Source organism: Pristiophorus japonicus, chromosome 7, assembly GCF_044704955.1.
Source record: "Pristiophorus japonicus isolate sPriJap1 chromosome 7, sPriJap1.hap1, whole genome shotgun sequence".
In the NCBI taxonomy this organism is placed as follows: Eukaryota; Metazoa; Chordata; class Chondrichthyes; family Pristiophoridae; genus Pristiophorus; species Pristiophorus japonicus.
The window spans coordinates 209,054,615-209,080,896 of record NC_091983.1 but is presented as its reverse complement, the minus strand read 5'-3'; the positions used below and the strand labels follow the sequence as shown (position 1 = coordinate 209,080,896).

Genomic DNA, 26,282 nt, shown 5'->3' with positions numbered 1-26,282 from the left:
ATAATACCAGAACTGAGAGGGTATCAGGAAAAACTGATCAGGCTGGGGTTCTTTTCTCTGAAAAAAAGGCAGAGGTGAGCTGATAGAGGTAATATGAAGGGATTCGATAGGGTAGACATTTCCACTTGTGGGGAAGTCCAAAACTAGGGACCATACTAAATCCAATAGGGAATTCAGGAAAAACTTCTTTACTCAGAGAGTGATGAGAATATGGAACTCACTACCACATGTAGTTGTTAACGTGAATAACATAGGTGCATTTAAGGTGAAAGCAAGTACATGAGGGAAAAAGGAACAGAAGGATATGTTGATAGGGTGAGATGAAGTAAGGCGGGAGGAGGCTCACGTGGAGCTTAAACACCAGCATAAACCTGGTGGACTGAATGGTGCTTCAGTGCTATAAAAGTCTATGTAAACAGTAACAGAAAAAAATACTGTTTATCAGTACAATAATTCCATGGCAACAGCCTTCTCTCAACAACAGGTTTGAATTTATAAAGAGTAAGAGAAGAAACTTATACATTAAGGACATGTGAACAGGTTCACTCAAGTTGCATAGAAACATAGAAAATAGGTGCAGTAGGCCATTCAACCCTTCGAGCCTGAACCACCATTCAATAAGATCATGGCTGATCAAGTTTAAATTAATGCAAAATTGTCTGGCATTTTGACAAATCTCAGCCTGAAAACAAACTGAATTACTACATACATTATGGAGGTGAAATTCCTGTAGCAAAAATGCAAAATGTTTGTTTTTCTCTGAAAAAAATCAATTCATTAAATAAATTGTGGGAATGCACAAGTTGAAATTTGTGATTCGCAAGTATGGTGATTTTGCTAGCAGATTAAACAACAGGCCCTCTTCTGCTTTCCATTATGAGATGGATTTCACCCCATGATGTCTTATGAACTTATTGATATACATACATCGTAAAAAAAACAATTAATTGTTCAGTTATTAGTTTCAAGATCTGCCAACAGAAGCAGCAAACTTTAATCACCAAATGATAGGAATCAAACAGGTAACCAATAAAAAGAACCTGAGTCACCATTTCATGCCCATCTATCCCCAATAGCTCAAACTATGTGTAGGATACTTGTGCTTTTTACAGTATATTGCAATTGTAACACAGACATCCTCACAAAGTGTACACAGTGATTGTAATATTTGTGTTCTTAAAGACATCTTGAATTATCGCTGAAACTTTGTCCCATTCCAAGTTGTCCAGTCCACATCCGATCCTGCAGAGAAAACAGTAATTATCGTAACAATGAAGTTAAGCCAGATCCCGGGTAAATAAACACCATTAGAATGAAAAATTGCTGAATCCCAATGTACATCATATTAAGGATTTAACACCTGTTGTGCCATGCACAAGTTATCTGGCCTACTTGCAATTGGGTTATCAACAGATGAGATAACTTGAGATAATTAGGCCAATCTTTAGAGTTTTGGGCCTCAATGGACTGAAACAAATCAGGCTTTTAGTAGAGCATGACACACATAATGGGAGTCAGTGAACATGAAAAAAAAGCTGATGGCATCTCAAACACCCAGAAGTTTTCTGAACCTGCCAGCAGTCTATAGGCTAAAAGACTGCAGTTTTGGTCTTCTTATCTGAGGAAGGACATACTTGCCTTAGGGGCGGTGCAACAAAGGTTCACGAGATTGATCCCTGGGATGAAAGGTTTGTCCTCCAAGTAGAGGTTGAATAAATTGGGCCTATACTGTCTGGAGTTTAGTAAAAGAGGGGTGATCTAATTGAAACATACAAGATTCTGAGGGGGATTGACAGGGTAGATGCTGAGAGGTTGTTTTCCCTGGGCTGAGAGTCTAGAATTAGGGGGTATAGTCTCAGGATAAAGGGGTCAGCCATTTAAGACTGAGGTGAGGAGGAATTTCTTCACTGAGAGGGCGGTAAATCTTTGGCATTCTCTACCACAAAGGGCTGTGGATACTGAATTGTTGAGTATATTCAGGGCTGAGATAGATAAATTTTTGGACTCTAGGGGAATCGAGGGATTATGGGGATCGGGTGGGAAAGTAGAGTTGAGGTAGAAGATCAGCCATGATCTTACTGAATGGCAGAGCAGGCTTGAAGGGTCATTTGGCCTACTCCTGCTCCTAATTCATATGTTGTGACGTGAATTAAGCAAACTCAACCAGTGGAACCCAAAAATCAGTTCAGACAAAAGGTCATCGACCTGAAACATTAACTCTGTTTCTCTCTCCACAAATGCTACCTGACCTGCTGAGTATTTCAGCAATTCCTGTTTTTATTCCAAAAATCAGTGCCTGACTGCATTTTTATGATGAGTCCTGAATGCCCACAAGAACCCAAATGGATGACTCAGGTGTTAACATACCATGCAATTACTTTATTAGTCCTGTCATTGCTCCTCACACGGTGTGTGTCATTCTTTACTCAAGGCCTTCTTATGAAATGATTTGATCTATATCATGCCTTTCAGCTGGTCCATTAAAAATCAGCACTATGTTGTAATTGCAGTAATACAAGATAGCTGATGTACTGACAATCCTCGTAACCAAATGCTGATGTGGCAAACAACATTTCACTAGGTTCTAGCACATTTTGCTTCACTATTCACTGCTGCCACCAACTCCTTTGTAAATACAACTACATCTTTAGTGAACTAAAGAAATAACAACCAAAGAACTGGCAGTTTATTTATTTTACTCATTTTAACACCAATTTCATCACCACTCTCTTTAAGCTTCAAAGTTTTGAATGGTTGTTCAAAAGAAGTTGTTCGCATACAGCTGAACTACCAAAATCAGTCTGAACAGAGTCTCTCCACACCCATAGTGATTTCTCATTGGATCATCTGTGCTCACAGTCAGTATGAACAGAGCACCAATGATTCCACAGTTTGATTTTTAAAATATTTTCCCTTATCCTCTACACTATCACTCTCTGGTGACCAGGACAGAATTGTTTGTTCTGAAGATTTCTTCATAGTTGCTCTGCATGTATTCTGTGATTAGCCAACAGGTGGTTTGAGGGGATGAGAATGGTCTTTCTCACCTATATACATGTTTAATGCATAGATTCAGACAATGCGGTGAACTCATCTCTCTGAGCCTGGTGGTGACTCATACCACTGATAGCTCAAATTTAACATTTTCATCTCCTTGTAAAAATCCATTTGTGGTCCTGCCCCGGACTATCTCTAACCTAATCCAATCCTTGAGAACTCTTTGTTCCTTCAACTCTGGCTCTTATGCATCCCACCCTCGCAAAGCGCTTCACAATGGAAATAGACAGGAAAATGGGTGCCAAGGCATGGAGGGAGGGATCTAAAAAGATAACTGAAAGCTTAGTCAAAAAGATGGATTTTAGGCAAGTTTTCAGAGGAAATAGAAGAGGAAGCACAAATGAGTAAAGGGAGATAGCGGCAGAGAGTAGAAAGAAAGCAGCTGAAGGTGCTGCCATCAAGGCTGAAGCAAATGAGAGGGGATCTCATAGAAGTGTTTAAAATTCTGACGGGTTTAGACAGGTTAGATGCAGGAAGAATGTTCCCAATGTTGGGAAAGTCCAGAACCAGGGGTCACAGTCTAAGGATAAGGGATAAGCCATTTAGGACCGAGATGAGGAGAAACTTCTTCACCCAGAGAGTGGTGAACCTGTGGAATTCTCTACAACAGAGAAACCCAAGGCAAAGAACAAAAGGGGCCATTGTACAGCAAAATTCTAAAAGGACAAAGGGTGTTAAAAAACAAGCCTGAAGGCTTTGTGTCTTAATGCAAGGAGTATCCGCAATAAGGTGGATGAATTAACTGTGCAAATAGATGTTAACAAATATGATGTGATTGGGATTACGGAGACGTGGCTCCAGGATGATCAGGGCTGGGAACTCAACATCCAGGGGTATTCAACATTCAGGAAAGATAGAATAAAAGGAAAAGGAGGTGGGGTAGCATTGCTGGTTAAGGAGGAAATTAAGGCAATAGTTTGGAAAGACATTAGCTTGGATGATGTGGAATCTATATGGGTAGAGCTGCAGAACACCAAAGGGCAAAAAACGTTAGTGGGAATTGTGTACAGACCTCCAAACAGTAGTAGTGATGTTGGGGAGGGCATCAAACAGGAAATTAGGGGTGCATGCAATAAAAGTGCAGCAGTTATAATGGGTGACTTTAATATGCACATAGATTGGGTTAACCAAACTGGAAGCAATACGGTGGAGGAGGATTTCCTGGAGTGCATAAGGGATGGTTTTTTCGACCAACATGTCGAGGAATCAACTAGGGGGAGGCCATCTTAGACTGGGTGTTGTGTAATGAGAGAGGATTAATTAGCAATCTCGTTGTGCGAGGCTCCTTGGGGAAGAGTGACCATAATATGGTGGAATTCTGCATTAGGATGGAGAATGAAACAGTTAATTCAGAGACCATGGTCCAGAACTTAAAGAAGGGTAACTTTGAAGGTATGAGGCGTGAATTGGCTAGCATAGATTGGCGAATGATACTGAAGCGGTTGACTGTGGATGGGCAATGGCAGACATTTAGAGACCGCATGGATGAACTACAACAATTGTACATTCCTGTCTGGCGTAAAAATAAAAAAGGGAAGGTGGCTCAACCGTGGCTATCAAGGGAAATCAGGGATAGTATTAAAGCCAAGGAAATGGCATACAAATTGGCCAGAAATAGCAGCGAACCTGGGGACTGGGAGAAATTTAGAACTCAGCAGAGGAGGACAAAGGGTTTGATTAGGGCAGGGAAAATGGAGTACGAGAAGAAGCTTGCAGGGAACATTAAGACGGATTGCAAAAGTTTCTATAGATATGTAAAGAGAAAAAGGTTAGTAAAGACAAACGTAGGTCCTCTGCAGTCAGAATCAGGGGAAGTCATAACGGGGAACAAAGAAATGGCGGACCAATTGAACAAGTACTTTGGTTTGGTATTCACTGAGGAGGACACAAACAACCTTCCAGTTATAAAAGGGGTCGGAGGGACTAGTAAGGAGGAGGAACTGAGGAAAATCCTTATTAGTCGGGAAATTGTGTTGGGGAAATTGATGGGATTGAAGGCCGATAAATCCCCAGGGCCTGATGGACTGCATCCCAGAGTACTTAAGGAGGTGGCCTTGGAAATAGTGGATGCATTGACAGTCATTTTCCAACATTCCATTGACTCTGGATCAGTTCCTATCGAGTGGAAGGTAGCCAATGTAACCCCACTTTTTAAAAAAGGAGGGAGAGAGATAACAGGGAATTATAGACCGGTCAGCCTGACATCGGTAGTGGGTAAAATGATGGAATCAATTATTAAGGATGTCATAGCAGTGCATTTGGAAGGAGGTTACATGATAGATCCAAGTCAGCATGGATTTGTGAAAGGGAAATCATGCTTGACAAATCTTCTGGAATTTTTTGAGGATGTTTCCAGTAGAGTGGACAAGGGAGAACCAGTTGATGTGGTATATTTGGACTTTCAGAAGGCTTTCGACAAGGTCCCACACAAGAGATTAATGTGCAAAGTTAAAGCACATGGGATTGGGGGTAGTGTGCTGACATGGATTGAGAACTGGTTGTCAGACAGGAAGCAAAGAGTAGGAGTAAATGGGGACTTTTCAGAATGGCAGGCAGTGACTAGTGGGATACCGCAAGGTTCTGTGCTGGGGCCCCAGCTGTTTACACTGTACATTAATGATTTAGACGAGGGGATTAAATGTAGTATCACCAAATTTGCGGATGACACTAAGTTGGGTGGCAGTGTGAGCTGCGAGGAGGATGCTATGAGGCTGCAGAGCGACTTGGATAGGTTAGGTGAGTGGGCAAATGCATGGCAGATGAAGTATAATGTGGATAAATGTGAGGTTATCCACTTTGGTGGTAAAAACAGAGAGACAGACTATTATCTGAATGGTGACAGATTAGGAAAAGGGGAGGTGCAAAGAGACCTGGGTGTCATGGTACATCAGTCATTGAAGGTTGGCATGCAGGTACAGCAGGCGGTTAAGAAAGCAAATGGCATGTTGGCCTTCATAGCGAGGGCATTTGAGTACAGGGGCAGGGAGGTGTTGCTACAGTTGTACAGGGCCTTGGTGAGGCCACACCTGGGGTATTGTGTACAGTTTTGGTCTCCTAACCTGAGGAAGGACATTCTTGCTATTGAGGGAGTGCAGCGAAGGTTCACCAGACTGATTCCCGGGATGGCGGGACTGACCTATCAAGAAAGACTGGATCAACTGGGCTTGTATTCACTGGAGTTCAGAAGAATGAGGGGACCTCATAGAAACGTTTAAAATTCTGACGGGGTTAGACAGGTTAGATGCAGGAAGAATGTTCCCAATGTTGGGAAAGTCCAGAACCAGGGGACACAGTCTAAGGATAAGGGGTAAGCCATTTAGGACCGAGATGAGGAGGAATTTCTTCACCCAGAGAGTGGTGAACCTGTGGAATTCTCTACCACAGAAAGTTGTTGAGGCCAGTTCACTAAATATATTCAAAAAGGAGTTAGATGAAGTCCTTACTACTAGGGGGATCAAGGGGTATGGTGAGAAAGCAGGAATGGGGTACTGAAGTTGCATGTTCAGCCATGAACTCATTGAATGGCGGTGCAGGCTAGAAGGGCCGAATGGCCTACTCCTGCACCTATTTTCTATGTTTCTAAATATATTCAAAAAGGAGTTAGATGTAGTCCTCACTACTAGGGGGATCAAGGGGTATGGCGAGAAAGCAGGAATGAGGTACTGAAGTTGCACGTTCAGCCATGAACTCATTGAATGGCGGTGCAGGCTCGAAGGGCCAAATGGCCTACTCCTGCACCTATTTTCTATGTTTCTATATTTCAAAGGAAAAGTGGCGGAAATGCAAAGAAGGACAGTCAGGGGATTGAAGTTTTGTTTGTTGTGTAGAGGGGAAAAGAGATAAATGGAAGTTGCAGAAATAGGGTGGGCAAGATTGTGGAGGAATCTGATGAGGATTAGGCATTAAATTTAGTACACTGGAGAACAGAAAGCTAGTGCACATTACTTTGGACATGGTGATGGGTAACAGTGTAGGACAGGATACTGGCAGTTCAACTTTGGAAAAGTTGGAAGTTGTGCAGGGTTGAGGATTGCAGGCCAGAAAGGAAGACTTTGGAACAATCAAGTTTATCTATAATACAAAACAAATAGACAATTGTGATAAAATTGTAGTAAAAGCAACAAATTCAACTTCTCCATCATTATTACTTAGGCATTGAGATGTGCAAGACTTCATTATCCAGGCAGTGGTTCTTCATGGCCTTGAGGCTGCTCTGCAGGTCATCATAAGTTGGCTTATCTGATGCCACCTTTTTAGTGATCTGTAGAAGAATCAAATCACTTAATTTCAGGCAACTCCCTGTAACTGTCTCACATAATGAGGTAGGCAATGATGATTAGGAAGTATTAAAGTGGAGATGTTCCTGGGTTTGTGCCCAAATGCACTGGCTCACCTAGATTACATGAGTATCAGAAAGTCAGTTAGATGAGGAAGATATTACAACTTTAAACTGCTTTATATTATATTCATAACTTAGCAAGAAGTTGGCACGTTTGAGTTAGATCATTAACTAAAAGCACCAAAATGCAAGTAGAAATTAAAGCCTCGTTTGACAGCAAATAATAGATGAAGGTTGTACAAACATAAAATGACAGAACTGTGAGCGAGCAGAAGATTGATGGGTTTATAGTCAAGTCTAGCACATAAGAAAACTGTTATTTTTTTTTAATAAGAGATTGAATGCTGTATTTTTACTTCTGATTAACAAAAATATTGAAGAGCAGTTACTTCATTTTTGCAGGTACCGTATATACTCGCGTATCATGCGACTTTTGAAGACCTAAATTGTAACCTAAATTTGGGGGGTCGCATGATACGCGAGATACAAAATTTGCGGGTGTGAAGTGCTGGCCAAGATTAGGCTGTTAGGCTGTTAAGCAGACCGTATCCACGCTGAATCTCGGCAGGTATCTCCTGGGCTGGATTGCAGCATCTATTGTCACTTGTACTGTATCTTTGCTGTGGTCTAGAGATCGCCACCCACAACTCCCTCTGAAGTTTGCTGCATTATTAGAGGCTTTAACAATCAAATCTCCATCTATCTCAGCCCATGCTTCTTTTACCCGCAAACACAGTGGAGGCAAATCCGGAGCCTTCATATTCCCTCCCTTCGTAAATTATTTCTCTCCTTCCATCATCCAGTCATTCCATTTCTTTCTTATATTGTCTTTAAATGGCTTATTAATGGATACGTCAAGTGGCTGAACGACGCTAGTCAAGCCAGCTGGAATGATTGCTATATCGGTGTTCGATTCGCGAACAGCTTTCACAACAGAATCCACTCGATGTTTCATGATTCGGTTGTTAAGGTCTGTATTCGATCGTTGTTATGTGTTAGGGTACTTGTTACGTGTTGGGTACTTATTAAACTTGTTTGAAAGCCTAGCCTAGTGGCATCTAGTATCTCAAAAAAGTGACTCGCATGATACATAAGATATATGATAAAATCATGTTTTGGGGACGAAAATTTAGGGGTCGCATGATACGTGAGATCGTAGGATACGCGAGTATATACGGTATATCACAAACTTGTTATAAGGTGTGTACTGTATTTTGAAAAAATACAAAGAAAATGTAACATCAAAAGCAACAATTTTGTTGATTTCATGCCAAAACCGTGAAAATGTACTTTTTCAAATAATTCTGCATCCGTGATGTTTAGATAATTTATATGTTAAATAATAATCCCATTACTCATAGAATCATAGAAATTTACAGCACGGAAGGAGTCTATTGTGGCCCATTGTGTCCAAGCCGGCCGACAAAGAGCTATCCAGCCTATCCCACTTGCCAGCTCTTGGTCCGTAGCCTTTAGGTTACTACACTTCAAGTGCATATCCAAGTATTTTTTTTAAATGTGGTGAGGGTTTCTGCCTCTACCACCCTTTCATGCAGAGTTCCAGGCCCCCACCATACTCTGGGTAAAGAAATTTCCCCTCAAATCCCCTTTAAACCTCCTACCAATTACTTTAAATCTATGCTCCCTGGTTGTTGACCCTCTGCTAAGGGAAATAGGGTCCTTCCTATCCACTCTATCTCGGCCCCTCATAATTTTATATGCCTCAATTAAATCCCCCCTCAGCATCCTCTGTTCCAAAGAAAACAAACACAGCCTATCCAATCTTTCCTCATAGCTAAATTTCTCCAGACCAGCAACATCCTCGTAAATCTCTTCTGTACCCTCTCTAGTGCAATCACATCTTTCCTGTAATACTCAATTGACTAAAATATGGTTGGATCCATTACCAAATAGTAAATGTATCTCTGATCTTTCTGCAGCACTGCCACATCCCCGGTCTTCTTTTCTGTGAAGAAAATCACCAATTAAAATAGTTATGATTTTAGTTAACATGTCAATGCAGAGAAGGTGCAACAATCTGATGACAAAGCAACATGACTAAAATTATACATCGCATTACGTTAGCAAATAGAAATCTGATTTGAGGAAAAGGAACAGAAGAACAACTAATAATCTGGTCAATTTTCAACAACAACTTATATTTGTATAGTGCCTTTAACGTAGTAAAATGGCCAAGGCGCTTCACAGGAGTATTACAAGACAAAAAATTTGACACCGAGCCACATAAGAAATTAGGGCAGGAGACCAAAAGCTTGGTCGAAGAGGTAGGTTTTAAGGAGCGTGTTAAAAGAGGAAAGAGAGGTAGAGAGGCGTAGAGGTTTAGGCAGGGAATCCCAGAGCTTAGGGCCAAGGCAACAGAAGGCACGCCCAACAATGGTTGAGTGATTATAATCAGGGATGCTCAAGAGGGCAGACTTAGAGGAGCGCACACAAAAGAACATAAGAAATAGGAACAGGAATAGGCCATGCAGCCCCTCAATCCTGCTCCGCCATTTAATACGATCATGGCTGATATGATCATGGACTCAGGTCCACTTTCCTGCCCACTCCGCATAACCCCTTAATCCTTTATCGGTTAAGAAACTGTCTATCTCTGGGGGAATTGTCATCATAGGCAGTCCCTCGGAATCGAGGAAAACTTGCTTCCACTCTTAGAATGAGTCCTTAGGTGGCTAAACAGTCCAAGTCACAGGTGGCACAGATAGTCATTGAGGGTAAGGGAGGGTGGGACAGGCTTGCCGTACGCTCTTTCCGCTGCCTGCACTTGATTTCTGCATGTTCTCGGCAATGAGACTCGAGGTGCTCAGCGCCCTCTCCAATGCACTTCCTCCACTTAGGGCAGTCTTTGGCCAGGGACTCCCAGGTGTCGGTGGGGATGTTGCACTTTATCAGGGAGGCTTTGAGGGTGTCCTTGTAGTGTTTCCTCTGCCCACTTTTGGTTTATTGTGGGCTGAAGGAAATTACAGAGATAGGGAGGCGCGAGGGCATGGATGGATTTGAAAACAAGGATGAGAATTTTGAAATCGAGGCATTGCTTAACCGGGAGCCAATGTAGGTCAGTGAGCACAGGGGTAATTGGTGAACAGGACTTGGTGTGAGTTAGGACACGGGTAGCCGCATTTTGGATGACCTCAAGCTTACATAAGGTAGAATGTGGGAGGTCAGCCAGGAACACGTTGGAATAGCCAAGTCTCGAGGTAACAAAGGCATGGATGAAGGTTTCAGCAGTGAGTGAACTGAGGCAAGGGTGGAGCCAGGCGATGTTATTTATGTGGAAATTGGCAGTTTTAGTTATGCTGCGAATATGTGGTCAGAAGCTAATTTCAGGGTCAAATATGACACCAAGGTTGTAAACAGTGTGGTTCAGCCTCAGACAAATGTTAGGCTGAGGGATGGAGTCAGTGGCTAGGGAATGGAATTTGTGGCAGGGACCAAAAATAATGACTTTAGTCTTCCCAATATTTATTTGGAGGAAATATCTCCTCATCCAGAACAGGATGTCGGAGAAGCAGTCTGACAAGTTAAAGACCATGGAGGGGTGGAAAGAAGCGGTAGTGAGGTAGAGCTGGGTGTCATCAGCATACATGTGGATGAGAAATAGGAGTGAGCTAAGGATCGATCCTTGGGGGACACCAGAGGTAACGATGTGGGAGCGGGACGAGAAGCTATTTCAGGTGTTTCTCTGGCTGCAATTAGATAGATAAGAATGGAACCAGGCGAGTGCAGTCCCACCAAGCTGGACGATGGTGGAGAGGCATTGGAGAAGAATGGAGTGGTCAACCATGGTTGCAGACAAGTCAAGAACGAGGAGGAATAATTTACCTTTGTCACAGTCACAAAGGACGTAATTTGTGACTTTGATGAGAGCAATTTCGCTACTGTGGCTGGGTGGAAACGTGATTGGAGGGATTCAAACATGGAGTTATGAGAAAGATGGGCATGGATTTGGGAGGTGACAACACGTTCAAGGACTTTGGAGAAGAAAGGGGATGTGGTTTGCAAGGACAGAGGGGTCAAGGGTTTTTTTTTTGAGGAGGGGGTGATGACGGCAGATTTGAAGGAGAGGGGGACAGTACCTAAGAACCGTTAACAATGTCAGCTAACATGGGAGCCAGAAAAGGATGTTGGGTGGTCAGCAATTTGGTGGGAATAGGGTCAAGGGAGCAGGAAACAGGTCTCATGGACAAGGTGAGCACGGAGAGGTCATGAAGGGAGATCGGAGAAACTGGAGAAAGATGTGAGCAGGGCTAGGGCAGAGAGAAACTTAGAGGAAGTTTGGCCTGGTGGACTAGGGGAAGGAAGGGAAGTGGCAGATGCAGCTGAACGGATGGTCTGAATCTTAGAGAAAAAGATGTCCATGAGCTCCTCACATTTGTTGTTGCAGGAGAGGATGGATGAGACAGGGGAGAGGGGTTTAAGAAGATGGTTAGCAGTGGAGAATAGAAGCCGGTGTTCATCTTTGCATTCCAAAATGATTCTGGAATAGTGAACAATTTTGACAGACGACAGCAGGATCCGATAATGCTTCATGTGGTCCAGCCAGATCTGGCGGTGAATGACTAAGAACATAAGAAATAGGAGCAGGAGTAGGTCATTTGGCCCCTCGAGCCTGCTCCACTATTTAATAAGATCATGCCCAAAGGGCAAAAAACGTTAGTGGGAGTTGTGTACAGACCTCCAAACAGTAGTAGTGATGTTGGGGGGGCATCAAACAGGAAATTAGGGGTGCATGCAATAAAGGTGCAGCAGTTATATTGGGTGACTTTAATATGCACATAGATTGGGCTAGCCAAACTGGAAGCAATACGGTGGAGGAGGATTTCCTGGAGTGCATAAGGGATGGTTTTCTAGACCAATATGTCGGGGAACCAACTAGGGGGGCGGCCATCTTAGACTGGGTGTTGTGTAATGAGAGAGGATTAATTAGCAATCTCATTGTGCAAGGCCCCTTGGGGAAGAGTGACCATAATATGGTGGAATTCTGCATTAGGATGGAGAATGAAACAGTTAATTCAGAGACCATAGTCCAGAACTTAAAGTAGGGTAACTTTGAAGGTATGAGGCGTGAATTGGCTAGGATAGATTGGCGAATGATATTTAAGGGGTTGACTGTGGATGGGTATTGGCAGACATTTAGAGACCGCATGGATGAATTACAACAATTGTACATTCCTGTCTGGCGTAAAAATAAAAAAGGGAAGGTGGCTCAACCGTGGCTATCAAGGGAAATCAGGGATAGTATTAAAGCCAAGGAAGTGGCATACAAATTGGCCAGAAATAGCAGCGAACCCGGGGACTGGGAGAAATTTAGAACTCAGCAGAAGAGGACAAAGGGTTTGATTAGGGCAGGGAAAATGGAGTACGAGAAGAAGCTTGCAGGGAACATTAGGACGGATTGCAAAAGTTTCTATAGGTATGTAAAGAGAAAAAGGTTAGTAACGACAAACGTAGGTCCTCTGCAGTCAGAATCAGGGCAAGTCATAACGGGGAACAAAGAAATGGCGGACCAATTGAACAAGTACTTTGGTTCGGTATTCACTAAGGAGGACACAAACAACCTTCCGGATATAAAAGGGGTCGGAGGGTCTAGTAAGGAGGAGGAACTGAGGGAAATTGTGTTGGGGAAATTGATGGGATTGAAGGCCGATAAATCCCCAGGGCCTGATGGACTGCATACCAGAGTACTTAAGGAGGTGGCCTTGGAAATAGCGTATACATTGACAGTCATTTTCCAACATTCCATTGACTCTGGATCAGTTCCTATCGAGTGGAGGGTAGCCAATGTAACCCCACTTTTTAAAAAAGGAGGGAGAGAGAAAACGGAATTATAGACCGGTCAGCCTGACCTCAGTAGTGGGTAAAATGATGGAATCAATTATTAAGGATGTCATAGCAGCGCATTTGGAAAATGGTGACATGATAGGTCCAAGTCAGCATGGATTTGTGAAAGGGAAATCATGCTTGACAAATCTTCTGGTATTTTTTGAGGATGTTTCCAGTAAAGTGGACAAAGGAGAACCAGTTGATGTGGTATATTTGGACTTTCAGAAGGCTTTCGACAAGGTCCCACACAAGAGATTAATGTGCAAAGTTAAAGCACATGGGATTGGGGGTAGTGTGCTGACATGGATTGAGAACTGGTTGTCAGACAGGAAGCAAAGAGTAGGAGTAAATGGGTACTTTTCAGAATGGCAGGCAGTGACTAGTGGGGTACCGCAAGGTTCTGTGCTGGGGCCCCAGCTGTTTACATTGTACATTAATGATTTAGACGAGGGGATTAAATGCAGTATCTCCAAATTTGCGGATGACACTAAGTTGGGTGGCAGTGAGAGCTGCAAGGAGGATGCTATGAGGCTGCAGAGTGACTTGGATAGGTTAGGTGAGTGGGCAAATGAATAGCAGATGAAGTATAATGTGGATAAATGTGAGGTTATCCACTTTGGTGGTAAAAACAGAGAGACAGACTATTATCTGAATGGTGACAGATTAGGAAAAGGGAAGGTGCAACGAGACCTGGGTGTCATGGTACATCAGTCATTGAAGGTTGGCATGCAGGTACATGCGGTTAAGAAAGCAAATGGCATGTTGGCCTTCATAGCGAGGGCATTTGAGTACAGGGGCTGGGAGGTGTTGCTACAGTTGTACAGGGCCTTGGTGAGGCCACACCTGGAGTATTGTGTACAGTTTTGGTCTCCTAACTTGAGGAAGGACATTCTTGCTATTGAGGGAGTGCAGCGAAGGTTCACCAGACTGATTCCCGGGATGGTGGGACTGACCTATCAAGAAAGACTGGATCAACTGGGCTTGTATTCACTGGAGTTCAGAAGAATGAGAGGGGACCTCATAGAAACGTTTAAAATTCTGACGGGTTTAGACAGGTTAGATGCAGGAAGAATGTTCCCAATGTTGGGGAAGTCCAGAACCAGGGGTCACAGTCTGAGGATAAGGGGTAAGCCATTTAGGACCGAGATGAGGAGAAACTTCTTCACCCAGAGAGTGGTGAACCTGTGGAATTCTTTACCACAGAAAGTAGTTGAGGCCAATTCACTAAATATATTCAAAAGGGAGTTAGATGAAGTCCTTACTACTCGGGGGATCAAGGGATATGGCGAGAAAGCAGCCATGAACTCATTGAATGGCGGTGCAGGCTAGAAGGGCTGAATGGCCTGCTCCTGCACCTATTTTCTATGTTTCTATGATCGTGGACTCAGCTCCAATTCCCTGCCCGTTCCCCATAACCCTTTACTCCCTTATCGCTCAAAAATCTGTATCTCTGCCTTAAATATATTCAAAGAACCAGCCTCCACAGCTCTCTGGGGCAGAGAATGCCACAGAGTTACAACCCTCAGAGAATAAATTTCTCCACATCTCAGTTTAAAATGGGTGGCCCCTTACTTTGAGACTATGTCCCCTAGTTTTAGTTTTTCCTACGAGTGGAAATATCCTCTCTGCATCCACCTTGTCGAGCCCCCTCATTATCTTATATGTTTTGATAAGATCACCTCTCATTCTTCTGAACTCCAATGAGTATAGGTCCAACCTATCTTCATAAGTCAACCCCCTCATCTCCGGAATCAACCTAGTGAACCTTCTCTGAACAGCCTTCAATGTAAATATATCCTTCCCCTTAAATACGGAGACCAAAACTGTATACAGTACTCTAGGTGTGGCCTCACCAATACAATGTACAGTTGTAGCAGAACTTCTCTGCTTTTATACTCTATCCCCCTTGCAATAAAGGCCATCATTCCATTTGCCTTCCTGATTACTTGCTGTACCTGCACACTAACTTTTTGTGTTTCATGCGCAAGGACCCCCAAGTCCCTCTGTACTGCAGAACTTTGCAATTTTTCTTCATTTAAACTATAATTTGCTTTTCCATTTTTTTGCCAAAATAGATAACCTCACATTTTCCCACATTATACTCCATTTGCCAAATTTTGCCCACTCACTTAGCCTGTCTATATCCCTTTGCAGATTTTGTGTGTCCTCCTCACAATTTGCTTTCCCACCCATCTTTGTATCATCAGCAAACTTGGCTACATTACACTCGGTCCTTTCATCCAAGTCATTAATACAGATTGTAAATAGTTGAGGCCCCAGAACCGATCCCTGTGGCACCCCATTTAGTTACTGTTTGCCAACCGGAAATGACCCATTTATACCAACTCTCTGTTTTCTGTTAGTTAGCCAATCCTCTGTCCATGCTAATATATTACCCCCAATCCCGTGAACTTTTATTTTGTGCAGTAACCTTTTATGTGGCACCTTATCAAATGCCTTCTGGAAAACCAAATACACCACATCTGCTGGTTCCCCCTTATCCACCCTGCTCGTTACATCCTCAAAGAACTCCAGCAGATTTGTCAAACATGATTTTCCTTTCATAAAACCATGCTGACTCTGCTTGATTGAATTATGGTTTTCCAAATGGCCTGCTATGGCTTCCTTAATAATGGACCCCAGCATTTTCCCAACGACAGATGTTAGGCTAACTGGTCTATAGTTTCCTGCTTTCTGTCGGACTCCTTTTTTAAACTGGCTAAACCAGTCGTCTGCCATATCCATTCAAGTCTGCCTCCCTTGGACTCAAGGGAGTGAAGATGAGGGCCGTACCTGGGGGAATGGCCAGGATGAGAGAGAGTAATTGTTTTAATAGGGACTAGGGCAACGGTGGTGGTGAGGATGTGGTTGAGCAGAAATGTCATGGTAAATGGAGGGCCAAAGGCTGGACAGTTTGGATTTCATAAGGAGTTTTTATCCCCCAGGGTCAGACACAGAAGGAAGTAGGTTTGCTGGGGGTGGGGGGATGTAGGTGGCGAGTGATACAAGGAAGAGGTCAGAGATGGCCTTATCCGCGATTGACATGGTGGGAGTAGCGAGGTCATAAGAGATGGCATGGTCGAGGGGCTGGCCGTGAATATGGACTGGGGAGTTTACATGGAGTGAGAGATTAAGGGAGGATAGGAGGTTGGTGAACTCAGAGGAGAGAGAGCATGATGAATTGAGATGGAGGTTGAAATCACTAAGGATGAGAAGTCATTCGGTGAAGAGGGTGAGGGTGGAAAGCATTGAATATATCTCGGTAATAAAAAAATTTATGGTACTTGGGTGTTTTGAGAATTTGAGAAAATGAGAATTTTAAATGAGAGGTGAGAGGGGTGGAATAAGGCGAGATGCTCAAATGTGGAGAAAGTGCTGGAGGAGTAGGGGGACAGACCAAGGTGTGATTTGGTGGAGAGCCACACCGCCGCCATGGGGGTCTGTGCGTGGCAAGTGGTGGAAGGTATAACCAGGCGGGGACGTTTCACTTAAGGGTAAAGTGTCATCACCCCTCAGCCAGGTTTCCGTCAGGGCCATGATGGAGATGCAATCATCCACAATAAGCTCATGGGATGGCAAGGGCCTTTTCAATCCTGTTATAGAAACAAAAAACTTGCTACTTATTGTGTTAGTAGTTAGACATATTCTAATGGGTCATGGATCAGGAGATAACTCAGTTTTATTGCGCTCTCAGAAATGAGCACAGCAACAACACTTTTACAGTGAACAGCTGCAGTGCAAATAGAGGTAGTGTCGGTACTGTGTGAAATGTGGAGAGGGCATTTACTGTGTAGCTGAAGCAGTATCATTAGCTTTTCTACTAAAAGCAAGTTACTTAGTTATTTCTATGTATGGTGCTATACTATACACGAGTTCTATTTTCATAGTGAGCAATTAAGGGCTTTCTTCACAAATCTCTTTGTGATGGAAGGTTCTAAGCTACGCCTCAAGTGAATCAAGAGGGTAGAATTGACTATGGAATGCATATGACACACAAATGATTGTGCTCGTGACCAAATAGTGGAATGTCCTTACCCAGGCAACATCAAGCAGCACTGCAATGAGAGATGTTCTTATAATGGATCTGAAAGCGTTGTTAAATTGTAAAGTTTTTGCAAAAAATAGCTTCATACTATAGATCTGTTGAGTCAAATTTGATGATTATGTTTGCATGACTAGGTTTTCAACCTTCCTGTAGGCTTACTGTGCACTGGGCTTGGCATCACTGCTGTGAAGATGCCAGCATTCTTCACAAATAGTTATTTGTGTCAAGCAATACTAATGACCTATTTATACACTGGCTTCCCAATTAAGGTTAGAGGAACATGACTTTTCCAGGTCTGTTGATTGTGGAAGCTTATTTATTAGTATAAAAAGAGATGGTGGTTTTAAAAAACATTGCCAACTTATTCTCCATCTTTCTCCCCCAACCGCTCTAACTTCTCCTGTATGTAATTTGCTGGCATGTATCCCTCTAGCCAGGAGACACTGTTAACCACAAGGGACTATGGAACGCCCTCCTCCGTTTGCCCCCAAAAGTTTGTCACCATCCTCCACCTGCTCCACGACAACATGCAAGCCATGATCCGGACCAACGGATCCACAACAGACCCAATCCACCACAGGGCTGCATCATCGCGTCAACCTTCTTCTCGATCTTCCTCGCTGCAATACTCCACCTCACACTCAACAAGCTCCCCGCTGGAGTGGAACTAAACTATAGAACCAGTGGGAACCTGTCAACTTTCGTTGTCTCCAGGCCAGATCCAAGCCGGTCCCATCTTCTGTCGTTGAGCTACAGTACGTGGACGACGTTTGCGTCTGCGCACATTCAGAGGATGAACTCCAAGTCATAGTCAACATCTTCACTGAAGCGTATGAAAGCATGGGCCTTACACTAAACATCCGTAAGACAAAGGTCCTCCACCAACCTGACCCCGCTACACAGCACTGCCCTCCAGTTATCAAGATCCATGGCGCGGCCCTGGACAACTTGGACCACTTTCCATACCTCGGGAGCCTATTTTCAGCAAGGGCAGACATCGACGACGAGGCTCAACACCACCTCCAGTGTGCCAGCGCAGCCTTCGGCCGCCTGAGGAAGATCAGGCCCTCAAATCTGGCATCAAGCTTATGGTCTACAGGGCTGTAGTGATACCCGCCCTCCTGTATGGCTCAGAGACGTAGACCATATACAGTAGACACCTCAAATAGCTGGAGAAATATCACCAATTATGTCTCCGCAAGATCCTGCAAATCCCCTGGGAGGAAAGTCGCACCAACATTAGTGCCCTCATCCAGGCCAACATCCCCAGCATCGAAGCACTGACCACACTTGACCAGCTCCATTGGGCGGGCCACATTGTTCGCATGCCTGACACAAGACTCTGAACTCCTACACGGCAAGCAAGTTCCAGGTGGGCAGAGGAAACATTTCAAGGACACCCTCAATGCCTCCTTGATAAAATGCAACATCCCCACCAACACCTGGGGGTCCCTGGCCAAAGATCGCCCTAAGTGGAGGAAGAGCAGCCGGGAGGACGCTGAGCACCTCAAGTCTCAACACCGAGAGCATGCAGAAAGCAAGCGCAGGCAGTGGAAGGAGCGTGCGGCAAACTAGACTCCCCACCAACCCTTTCCTTCAACGACTGTCTGCCCCACCTGTGACAGAGACTGTAATTCCCATATTGGACTGTTCAGTCACCTGAGAACTCACTTTTAGAGTGGAAGCAAGCTTCAGTTTCGAGGGACTGCCTATGATGATGAGCCAGGAGAGAAAGTATAAATTGAGCTATATATTTTTCCAAGACAATAATCAATACCACACTGTGATCATGGAGCAAGGGCCATGAGTTTAGCTCATCCTTATTTTAGTTTCCCTCTTATCTTCATGCCAAACCCATAAATCATTTGATGAAAGGTCATCGACCTGAAACGTTAACTCTCTTTCTCTCTCTACAGATGCTGCCTGACCTGCTGATTATTTCCACCATTTTCTGTTTTTATTTCAGATTCCAGCATCCGCAGTATTTTGCTTTGGTGTCCCATAAATCTTTTGCTGCCTGCTAAACCGAGATTCAGCCCAATTCCTTTTTGAGTACTTCAACTGTAGTGTTGACAGGATGAGCTGCAATTCTACTTTATAATGCAATGAGCCTTACCTATGATTTAAGTTACTGAATTTAGGCTCAGCTTGTGACTTCCCCAGATTATGACCATATTTCTTCATCATCATCCATATTTTTACTCTTCATCAGAAATCAGCAATGTCGTGATGAGATCCCAACAGAGACTTTCTTTCTAGCTACCTCCAAGCCAATTTTGGATCCTACTAGCCACTTTGCCCTGGATCCCATGGGCTTTAACCTTCGTGACCAGTCTACCATGTGGGACCTTATCAAAAGCTTTGCAAAGTCCATACATCGTATGCACTACCCCCATCGACCCTCTTAGTTACCTCCTCAAAAAATTCAATCAGGTTAGTCAAACACGATCTTCCCTTAACAAATCCGTGCTGACTGTCCCCAACTAATCCTTGCCTTTCCAAGTGTAGATTTATCCTGTCTTTCAGGATTTTTTCCAAAAATTTCCCATCACGGAGGTTAGGCTGACAGGCCTGTAATCACTCGGCTTATCCCTTTCTTCCTTCTTAAACAAGGGTACTACATTAGCAGTCCTCTAGCACCATGCCCAAATCCAAAGACGGCTAGAAAATGATGGTCAAGGCCTCGATTTCCTTTTTTACTTCGCTCAACAGCCTGGGATGCATTTCATCCAGGGCTGGGGACTTATCTAATTTCAAAGCTGCTAAATCCCTTAATATCTAATCACTCACTATGTTTATTTCATCCAGAATTTCACACTCCTCCTTGATAGCAGAATCTGCATTGCCCCTTTCCCTTGTGAAAACAGACGGCAAAGTATTCATTAAGAACCATACCAACATCTTCCGCCTCCACACAAAGATTACCCTCATGGTCTCAAATAGGCCCTACCCGTTCTTTAGTCTTGCTCTTAATATATTTATCGAACGCCTTTGGGTTTTCCTTAATTTTACTAGCCAAGAATTTTTCATGCTCTCTCTCAGCATTCCTAATATCCTTTTTAATTTTACCTCTTAACCTTCTATATTCCTCCAAAGATTCTATAGTACTTAGCCATCGGTATATGACATAAGCTTCCCTTTTTTTCTTTATCCTCCCTTGTAAGTCCCTAGACATCCAGGGGGTTCTAGAATTGTTATTCCCACCATTTTTCTTTAAGGGCACATGTTTGGGCTGAGCCTCCCTGATCCCCTCCTTGAATGCCTCCCACTGTTCCAACACTGATTTATCCACAAGTAGCTGTTTCCAGCCCAATGTGTCCAAATCACTCCTCAACTTAGCAAAGTTAGCTTTTCCCCAATTTGGGACTTTTATTCCAGGCTTATCCTTGTCCTTATCCATAACTAACTTGAATCTGACTGAATTATGGTCGCTGGCACCCAAATGCTCTCCCACTAATACCCCTTTCCACCTGCCCAGCTTCATTCCCCAAAACTAAATCCAAAACCGCCCCCTCTCGTGTTGGGCTTGTTACAAACAGACTAAAAAAGTTCTCAAATGCATTTTAAGAATTCCGCACCCTCTATACCCTTCACACTATATTTGTCCCAATCAGTATTAGGATAGTTAAAATCCCCTACTATTACTACCCTATGGTTTTTGGACTTCACAACAATTTGCCTACATATTTGCTTCTCTATTTCCCTGCCACTGTTTGGGGGTCTGTAATGCACGCCCGGCAGTGTGATCGCCCCTTTTGTATTTTTCAATTCGACCCATATGGCCTCATTTGATGATCCCTCTAACATATCATCCCTCCTCACTGCTGGAATAGCTCCTTTAATCAGTACCGCAACCCCACCCCCTTTTTTTAACCCCCTCTCTGTCTTGGCTAAAAATCCTGTAACCAGGAATATTGATCTGCCAAACCTGCCCCTCTTTCAGCCGTGTCTCTGTAATGGCTATAATGTCATACTCCCAAGTATCTACCTGACCTCTTAGCTCATCCGCCTTATTCGCTAGACTCCTTGCGTTAAAGTATATACCATTTAGCACAGGAAGACTTCTTTGATTACTACTTACTAATCCTGGTTTCCTCTGTCGTACAGATTCGCTATTAAAATCTTGCTATCCAATTTCTGCTTTACTTCTTTCCCTATTGAATCTATTCTCAGGTTTCCCATCCCCTATCTAACCTGGAAATTACTTTTATGATTTTGGAAAACTCAATCATGTTGGGGATGAATTGTAGTACTTACCATTATGTTGTGGTCTAGAATGGAGGGGTGGGAGGGAAAGGAGGGGGGGGCATAGATACAAGTAAACACATGAGATTTAGGATAGAGTATTGAAGTAATATTTTACACAGATGACATTACCAGAGTTCGTGATTGAAGCAGAAACCATGCCAACATTTAAGAATAGATTGTTGGAAGAAAGGGGAATAAAGGGACATGGGAACAGGACATGAGATTAGGACTGCTATTCAAGTGGAAGATAAACACTAACATGGGCTGGTTAGACAATGAAACACCTTACTGCTTCTGAAAGAACTTATCGTTTGATTGATTTTCATTCCAAAGGGTTAAGAATTTGATGGGTCTAAAAAACACTTTGGTAAATCAACAGCAGTGAAAGGCAATTTAAGATGACTTCTATAATTTTACTCTCTTACTCTGATTCTGTAGCTCCTCAACGCATCCATATTTCTTCTTGAACAAAACCGCTATCCCTGCCTCCATCTTACAATCTTCACTGATACAATGTGCCAGTGCTTCCTTCTCTGGGCAGGAGAACAAGTCACCTTTCATGTAACAGATCTCAAAGCTCTGCGGCTGCCAATGAAAAGACATCATTAGATGTTTACAGCCCTTGAAGGATTTGCCATTCCCACAAGTCTTTTTAATAGTTGAATATTTTTCAGTTGAATGCATTCGATACAGTTCACAATTTTTTTTTTGAAAAGGGGCAGAGAAAGCAAGAAATTAGAAATGGGAAAGGCCACTCAGACCATGAAGCTTGTTCACTCTAAGTCCATGCAGTATTTTGGTCACACCTATTAATAATACATCTAAGCACCGTTTCTTTGGCCACTCGGACAAGGCATAGAGTGAGTTGTAGGTACCTCCGGGAACATACAACATCAAGAACTATACTTAATTCAAAGTTTCTTCATTCAAATTATCTGATAATTCATTTTAAAACACCAAGTTCCTACTTTACGGTGTTTTTTTTAAGTTTAAAAAGCAACTTTGAATGATCAAGAATAGACTGTTATTAGCTTTAACAGGAAGAGGAGAGTGTGCAGTATACTCAGTCAGTGAGCCCCATACTTACACTGCCCTCTGGTGGCTTGTCTGAAGAACTAGTCATTTTTCTCCTTTTCGTTCAGTTTATTTACTTCGTGCTTCCTTCTTTAAATATAGAAAAATAAATGTTATCAACTGTTACTCACTTAGTTTTTTTCTACTGTAAGCTGTGGCTCAGTGGTAGCATTCTCACCTCTGAGTTAGAAGGCTGTGGTTTCAAGTCCCAAAGAGACTTGAGCTCAAAGTCTAGACTGGTGCTTCAGTGCAATACTGAGGGAGTGCTGCTGTCGGAGGTGCCATCCTTCAACTGAGATGCTAAACCGAGGCCCCATTCACCCTCTCCCAAAAATGGCACTAATTTGAAGAGCATGGGAGTTTTTTAAAAAATTAGTTCCTGGATGTGGGCATTTATTTTGCATCCCTAATTTCCCTCGAGAAGGTGGTGGTGAGCCGCCATTTCAGAGGGCAGTTAAGAGTCAACCACACTGCTAAGAGTATGGAGTCACATATAGGGAAGACCGGGTAAGGACGGCAGATTTCCTTCTCTAAAGGACATTAGTGAACTAGATGGGTTTTTAGACAATCCAGTAGTTTTATGATCACCATTACTGATACTAGCTTTTTATTCCAGAGTTATTTAATTAACTGAATTTAAATTCCGCAGCTGCACGTGGTGGGATTTGAACTCATGTCTCCGGATCATTAGTCAAATAATATAACCACTATGCAACCATACCTCTGGGTTATCCAGGTCTCCTGGCCCTGGCCAATATTCCGTCTATTTTTCTTTGCCGCTAATTCCCTTTAAGTGGCCACTTGGGCCATGAAAAATACCGCACATGCACGGTTTTTACATTGAAAAGACAGCAAGCCAGCTGCATGGGTTTCCGGGAGCGCAGCGTGGCCGTGCGAACGTTGGCCTTAGCCAATATTTATCCCTCAACCGTCATTAAAAATAATTATCGGGTCATTACCGTATTACTGATTGTGGCACCTTGCTGTGTGCATATTGGGTGCCGCCTTTCCTACTTTACAACATTGACTACACTTCAAAAGTACTTAATTGGCTGTAAAGTTCTTTGAGACATTCGTAGAACCATAGAAGTTTACAGCACGGAAGGAGGCCATTTCGGCCCATTGTGTCTGTGCCGGCCAACAAGAGGCTATCCAGCCTAATCGCACTTTCCAGCTGTAGGCACTTCAAGTGCACATCCAAGCACTTTTTAAAATGTGGTGAGGGTTTCTGCATCTACCACCCTTTCAGACATTGAGTTCCAGGCCCCCACAACCCTCTGCGTGAAAAAATTCCCCCTCAAATCCCCTCTAAACCTCAATTACTTTAAATTTATGCCACCTGGTTGTTGGCCCTTCTGTTAAGGGAAATAGGCCCTTTCTATCCACTCTATCCAGGCCCTTCATAATTTTATACGCCTCAATCAGGTCTCCCCTCGGCCTCCTCTGTTCCAAGAAAAACAAACCCAGCCTATCTAATCTGTCCTCATAGCTAAGATTCTCCACTCCCGGCAACATCCTCATAAATCTCCTCTGTACTCTCTCCAGTGCAACCAGGTCCTTTCCTGTAATGCGGTGACCAAAATTGCACGAAGTACCCCAGCTGTGGCCTAACCAGTGTTTTATACAGTTCAAGCATAACCCACTTGCTCTTATATTCTATTCCTCGGCTAATAAAGGCAAGCATTCCGTATGCCTTCTTAACCACCTTAACGACCTGGCCTGCTACCGTCAGGGATCTGTGGACATGCATTCTGAAAGGCACTATATAAATGCAAGTCTTTCTTACTTTTCCTGTTGTTATTCTTTGTCAAGGTCATTCTGAACTACCTGCTCTATTGAGGTCAAACATACATGTATTAACCCGATCGCCAATTTTCCCTTTCTAAAGGGAAGAAAACTTAATCTGTTTGGAACATCCTCACAAAAATAGACTGGCATTGAAAACTCTTGCATGGAGATTCACAGCTGCATATCTACATTGCACCTCGGTATACCAACCCGCTGTGCAACCCTCGTAACAGCTATTTTTTGACGTTTGACTTGCTCTAATATTTTGGGGTATCTTTGATGCATTAAAGAAACAATTTAGAACAACACAAGTTTATAGTACAAATGGTGTGCTTTTAATCTATCATGACTGTGCCAACCCATTGCTCGAGCAAACCAAACTAATTTAAATGAATGACCCCCTTGTTACTGACTCACCAACCAGAGGAAATAGTCCTTCCCTATTCCATTTTTCAGAACGCTTCATAATTTTATAAACCTTCACTTATTCTCCTCTTAAACTTCTCTGCTCTGATGGAAATAATCCCAGTATCTCTGGCATCATCCTGGTGCAAGACCTCTATGACTTTAAAGGCCTTTCCATAACTGTGGCTTAAACATTGCCTTGTATAAATTTTATATGAAAATGTTTTACAGCAATCCTTACATAATAAAATGTACTCTTGTACTCTGTATAAAACCCAACATGCTATCACCCTTTTTATGGTTTTACCCATCTGCACTTGCAAGGAATTATGTATTTGAACCCCTCGGTATCTCTGCTCATCCACACCCTTCGATACCTTTTCATTGAGTGTACACTCCCAGACCTTTTTCCTCCAAAAAAGCATTACTGTTCACTTCTCCACATTAAATTTGCCATTGCCACATCTGCCATTCTGCTAACCTGTCTCTGTTCTCTTAAAGTCTTTTAAAATCCTCCATTCATCCCTCCAACCCCACTTTTGTGTTTATGCATCAATTGCAAGTCAGTGATTTGAGAATTCAATACTGACCAGTACAATTTTTCCTGAAACGTTAATGAGATAGCTAAAAGCACTTTAAATAACTTCTAAAGGTTTGGTTCAATTTTTTTTTTAATTAATTAATAAATCTAATCTCAGATTACATTGCAGGCATGGATAAAGAATGATAGCAATGGCAAATTGTCTTGTGTTACCATCATAATTTAACATATACGGGAGCACCCTTGGCAGCAAGGTAATCTTGAGAATGAACAGTGGCAGATATTCTTTTTATATGAAAATACAGCAATCCCTGCATAATATATTTAAATGTGTGTATATTCTACAAATTCTGCAACTACACACACTTCCTACCAAACTGTGTCACTATTTAGTCATGCCTTGTTTAACACTTGCTTAAATTTCCTACATTTGCCATTATTTATCTTGCAATGTAGGTCTTTGAACAGTAGGCAGCGCTGTTGCATCTACTACCTTCATCTGACCCAGCCTGACATGACCGGCATCTTCATAATACAGTCACTTCCATGCATCCATCAGTAACATCCATTCTCACCCTGTTCCTCTTCCCAACAGTTGCTCATATCCGAATCCCCACTCCCACATTTCTTTATGGTCAGACTTAACTTAGTTTTTTTTCATTCAAGCCTCAAACCCCACTCCAGCTCTTCTTCCTGGTTGAACCTGCACCAGATTCCAACAGGAAGTACAACAGTTGCATCTGTTGAAGAACATTACCCCTTCCACAGCAAAATTGCTCATTGATACTGATGCACTGTTAAATCTTCTAAGGATCTCATAAGCCTGCCTACCATGTTTCATGTGCCCTGTGAAGTCCTGGTTTATCATTCATACAGCCTGATGTGCTGTATCCTTTTAAGCACTGACGTCTCTCGTCAGCAGTTCCCCTCCCTTTTAGCAG

At 43.0% G+C, this 26,282-nt stretch overlaps 1 protein-coding gene across 3 annotated transcripts in view; it reads right to left on the bottom strand.

The window, feature by feature from the left end:
- Nucleotides 1-955: 955 nt before the first annotated feature.
- Nucleotides 956-26,282, bottom strand: part of LOC139267431 (ADP-ribose glycohydrolase OARD1-like) — a 45,356-nt gene continuing 20,029 nt past the window's right edge. For 2 of the 3 annotated variants that reach the window (XM_070885745.1, XM_070885747.1), the window contains 5 exons: nt 22,621-22,697; nt 21,959-22,118; nt 9,304-9,362; nt 7,206-7,318; nt 956-1,242 (listed from right to left, as the gene is read on the bottom strand). In XM_070885745.1, the coding sequence (XP_070741846.1) occupies nt 1,140-1,242; nt 7,206-7,318; nt 9,304-9,362; nt 21,959-22,118; nt 22,621-22,656 (471 nt within the window). In that variant the 5' untranslated portion in view covers nt 22,657-22,697 and the 3' untranslated portion in view covers nt 956-1,139. The remainder of the gene's footprint in view (nt 1,243-7,205; nt 7,319-9,303; nt 9,363-21,958; nt 22,119-22,620; nt 22,698-26,282) is intronic. The other variant, XM_070885746.1, reaches the window with a different exon arrangement.